At 35.9% G+C, this 4,577-nt stretch overlaps 1 protein-coding gene across 3 annotated transcripts; it reads left to right on the forward strand.

Annotated features, from left to right (window-relative positions):
* Positions 1 to 494: 494 nt before the first annotated feature.
* LOC7459959 (uncharacterized) lies at positions 495 to 3,490 on the forward strand. Of its 3 annotated transcripts, XM_024605243.2 has the most exons (3): positions 1,324 to 1,603; positions 1,716 to 1,860; positions 1,986 to 3,490. In XM_024605243.2, the coding sequence occupies exons 1-3, from the start codon at positions 1,526 to 1,528 to the stop codon at positions 2,075 to 2,077; spliced, it is 315 nt and encodes a 104-aa protein (XP_024461011.1). In that variant the 5' UTR covers positions 1,324 to 1,525; the 3' UTR covers positions 2,078 to 3,490. The 3 variants fall into 3 exon arrangements, 1 of the variants encoding a protein (XP_024461011.1); XR_002982852.2 differs by lacking the exon at positions 1,324 to 1,603 and adding an exon at positions 495 to 952 and having other exon boundaries at positions 1,716 to 2,354; XR_002982853.2 differs by lacking the exon at positions 1,324 to 1,603 and adding an exon at positions 973 to 1,315 and having other exon boundaries at positions 1,716 to 3,490.
* Positions 3,491 to 4,577: the final 1,087 nt, after the last annotated feature.

Here is a 4,577-nt window from a genome sequence, read left to right on the forward strand (position 1 = left end):
CATGTGATAGTTGTGTAAATGATTTTTATACCTAAGATTAATAAGTTATCTTATATATAGAATGCTATGTTTTGATCATGTCTACACACTGTCATAATCAATGACAAAAAACAGACATATATTGGATACAACATGAGCTATATACAAGTATTTAAGTGATCAAGAAAAAAATCATCATCCTAGTTGCATTAAGAAAAAATGTTCAATATAATTTTAAATTCTACATCTAAATGCAAACCACCCCCCATCTTTCACTTTAGCGTTTGATAGTGCAGTCAAAATAAATTTTTTTAAAATTTAAAATTTTGTTTGTTTAAAATTATTTTTTTAATATTTTTATATTGTTTTAATATGCTGATGTTAAGAATAAATTTTAAAAATAAAAAATATTATTTTAATATATTTTTAAATAAAAAACACTTTGAAACACAACTTTTACTATGTTCCCAAATAGATATTAACGAGTGGTTAATCACCCAAACCAAACCAATGGCCATAACCGAACAGCTTTTACCATGGGGGCCGGCTCAATAACCGAATCGGGTCCGGAATGACTTGGAATATTCCTTTCTTCGCCTTCTTCCAAGTTCCAAATAATACAAAATTAGGAAATTTCCTCCAACGGCTCATTTTGCTACTTCCCAACTCAAAACTACTCCTCTCTTCATGTCCTTCTTCCTTGGTAGAACACAGAGCTAACCTGATTTAGAAATGGATTACAAAATAGCAACCATCAAAGTTCTTACGAGAAGAAATGCGTCGTCGTCGTCGCTGATTATGTGAACCAATCAAGTGATTGTACAATGACAGAGTCAACGAAACTGAAGCGGTTCGTCTACATCAACGATGATGAATCGCAGCCTACACGGGATCTTTTCTGCGATAATCGCATTTCGAATAGGAAATACACTCCCCTCAATTTCCTCCCTAAAAATCTCATGGAGCAGTTCAGGTTCTCTTCTTCCAATTTTTTAATGCATTAAATCATTTTTTTTTTAATTTTCATTTTCAAATTAGTTAAGTATAAGTTTCCGTATCATATCGAAATCTTTTCCCTTTCATTGCCTTGCCTCTCCCTCAAATCTTTTCATCAACCTCATAGGAATTTTGTGATTGCACGGCACGGCACGGCACTCCTATCTTGATTCTCTATTTCAACCACCTTGCTTTGATTACATGGGTGATATCATTCTCAAGGTCCCCACATTTTGTATGGAAGAATTTATTATGAAACATTGGTCCTCTATTGAAACAAACAAAACCTCTGCTGTCACTGGTGTGATAAAAATTGCAAGCATTTTTAACTATAGCATTGGTAAGAGTTTAGGATAAAGGTTTTATTTTCCTTGTATGATGTTCGTGGTATGTGGTTATTAATATGATAGTTGATGGTTGTTAAATTCAGGACTAATATAGAGTTTATAAAATTAATCGTGGTGCGTAAACTAGCTCGCATTTTTTTTGTTCCATCTTGTTTACCTTGGAACCCCTAGATTTAGGCTAGTCCTTTATATCTTCTGTTTCTATGCTATCAGTAAACAATATGCACTATGCAATATCTTCGTCGCAATCCCTCCTTAGCAGAGATAAAAACAGCATGATGGTTAATTTTTTCTCTAAATTATTGTGGATGTCCATATAATATGTTTATTTGGATCTCTCTCAATCACTTTAGAAAGGATAATTGATTGACATATGTAAACTTGTTTTTGCAGCTTGTACAGATCTTAAAATCATGTGACTATAGTACTTTGGCAATTGGTGATGGTGGGAATGATATGAGAATGATACAACAAGCTGACATTGGGGTTGGCATTAGTGGGAGAGAAGGACTGCAGGCAGCTGATTATAGTATTGGAAGTGAGTATTTCTTTTTTTTACTGTGTGCAAGTCATGTCTCAGTCATGTCATGTTTGCGTTGCGTATTTTATTAATATAAGCTGGATGCTTAATGTACTGACTTGAGTTTGAAAACTTGTCTCTAGCTGCTTCTTGTTTCTGCAAAGGAACTGCTGTTGTACTTCCAGCCAGGCACCAGCCTGTTAAAACCAAATCCTCTACCATGTTTGGATGCTAATGTTTATGCTAATGGTTTCAAAATAGGTGTTCTCTAGCTGTTGGACATGAATGAAACCTATTTAAATTTTAGGAACATTAGGATTTCTATCAAAACTTGATAGCATTAAATAAACTAAATGCTGGTTAATGGTTTATGCTTAATAGTAAGATACATGATTTGACTATTAGCGCACTTCAGATTTGTAATTGTGAGAAACAGATCTACATGAAGACACGATCAAAGACTTGTACATGGTTTCTGGAAACAAGATTTATGAAGAAATTGTTATAACAAAGCCTAGATGAGAGATATTGTTAGCTGCTTGTAAGATACCATTTTTCTTGTCCAGTGTTTTATGAGGCCTGATTTTTCCCGTTTTCCCATCTTGTTTGGTGGAGGAAGAAACTGTAAAATAAATTAGAGATTTTAGCCTGGAATGTAAAATGCAGGAACTTTGCCAAGGAGTTGAAATAAATTAGAGATTTTAGCTTGGAATGTACTTAGGAAAATCTTAATGTGCCAGCTCTTTTGGGAATGCTGACATGACAGCCTTGGTATTCCAAAGTGCAGCATCTCCCAAAAGTGGATTCCAAAGAGAGAACCACTTTCCAATCTCTGTGCAGTTATGCTGTTTGTTGGCAGATCAAGGAGTGGAGAGTGGCATAGTTTCTATAAAAAAAACTAGTTCTTGATAGTTCATATGGGCTGGAACTATTATAAGGGATTTGAAGCGACCGCTTCACCCCTGGATTTGGCAGCTTGAAAAACCCGAGAGCAGCTTCGAAAATGAGCTGGAACTATTTTCCAGACGGCACTTCATGTATTTACTATTTTCCAGACTGCAGCTCATTGCTGCGGCTGGGATGGTTCCAATTCTAGCTATAAAGTACTTCCGTTATACATACAAACCCAGTAAAATCAATACTCTTCAGCAAGCAGAACGTTTAGGTGACCAATATCGTCTCTTGGGAATATCGAGCGACAATAACGAGTGATCCTGAAAGATGTTGCTCGAGTATCAATTACTCAATCCAAGAACATAAATCCAGTTTACGAACCTCTCCTGTCTGATTCGCCAAGCTCTAGGAGGTTGTTGGGATCAGGTACTCCTTTCGATTTCTTTCAATCACAGTCCAGATTGTCTTCAATCTACTCAAGAAACTGGAAAGACAACTGAGTTTTAGGAGATGTTCATTGCGATAAACACACATTTAGATGCCGTAGTTGAACTGTAAATCCCAACCTAGTTATAGGGGGTGTGTCAGCATTACGTATAGTCTCTAGATCGTAAAGGCTACATCCCCCCCTTCTTACATAGCAAGAACAATTTATCTTCAGTAAATGATTGTAGCTTGTCGTGAAGCAAATTGTAAATGAATGCATCGATACTTCTAGAATGGAAAGCTTCATGGCAAACATTTCTGAACTTAATTCAAGCTGTATAGTTTCGAGAAATTATTACATGGACTTGGTGTTTGATGGAAAGTCCCAATCAATTATATTACAGAGATCCATCACACAATCAATCAATCAATCAATAATAATAATAATTATATTAAAAAAATGCACTCTTTTTCACACAGGGGTCAGCCATACCTGAAGTGAAGTGAAAGGGCCACAGGCGTTACAAAGCATGGGCATTATTTTGTCCTGCAAATTGCATTCAATTTCTACATAAATGAAATGGAACTTGTGATCCCAAAGGCCAAGGCAGGTGGGGGGGCCCTAAAACACTAGCAAATGTCATCTTAGCATGGGCTGCTGCTCCCCTCTCCCCCACACCATTTCCTGTGAGTCTCTATGACCATCACTACGTAACCCCAGCAATGCACCAAGACAAGAGACACTGTCCCAAGGCCAGAATCATCCCCCAAACACCCCCTTATTGTCCTTTCCCTGCCATCACAGCTGTCTTTCAGGCAAGTACTCCTCCTAGGAAACAAATAATTTGCCAGCGTAGAGGACACATTTGTGTACCGATCCACCAAAATTAAATGGTTGGAGATTTGAGGTTGTAGTCTTGAAGACTATGGCAGATATTATTGCCTTTAATTTGGGTTAGTAATGGCTTTAAATACAGTGGTCTGTGCTGTGGTCATTTTGATGAAAAGAGAACGGTTTCTAATTTCTATAGGGCTTAGCTCGACAAAATCAAGGTGGTTGAAATCTTAAATAACAGTTTATCTCTTCTGCCAGGCACACCATGTTATATATTTTTTTTTAATCGGTTATCCTCGCATTTTTTTTAAAAGTAAATTTAGTTATTTTTAGAATTTATGGCTGTTTCTTTTAATAAATTCGTTTTCTGAAAATCAAATTTATATTCTCACTCTTGTAGGAATATAACAGTGTTTTAACCATTAGACCAATATTTTATTGGTGTACAACATGTTATATGCCAACCCTTTAGATTAGAAGAAATTATGGCATAAATTAAATTAAATAAGATATTGTGTGGACCAAAATGGACATAACGTTTAAGAACTTAAAATTTTAATTTGCTCATCAGGTGGGAATG

This window comes from Populus trichocarpa, chromosome 7 (genome assembly GCF_000002775.5).
Source record: "Populus trichocarpa isolate Nisqually-1 chromosome 7, P.trichocarpa_v4.1, whole genome shotgun sequence".
Lineage (NCBI taxonomy): Eukaryota > Viridiplantae > Streptophyta > Magnoliopsida > Malpighiales > Salicaceae > Populus > Populus trichocarpa.

What these genes read in the sequence shown, in the direction of transcription:
- LOC7459959 (XM_024605243.2), top strand. Translation starts at nt 1,526, where the DNA reads ATGCTATCAGTAAACAATATGCACTATGCAATATCTTCGTCGCAATCC. An exon ending in GAGATAAAAACAGCATGATG is followed by an intron (nt 1,604 to 1,715) that starts GTTAATTTTTTC and finishes TTGTTTTTGCAG; the next exon opens with CTTGTACAGATCTTAAAATC. An exon ending in AGCTGATTATAGTATTGGAA is followed by an intron (nt 1,861 to 1,985) that starts GTGAGTATTTCT and finishes ACTTGTCTCTAG; the next exon opens with CTGCTTCTTGTTTCTGCAAA.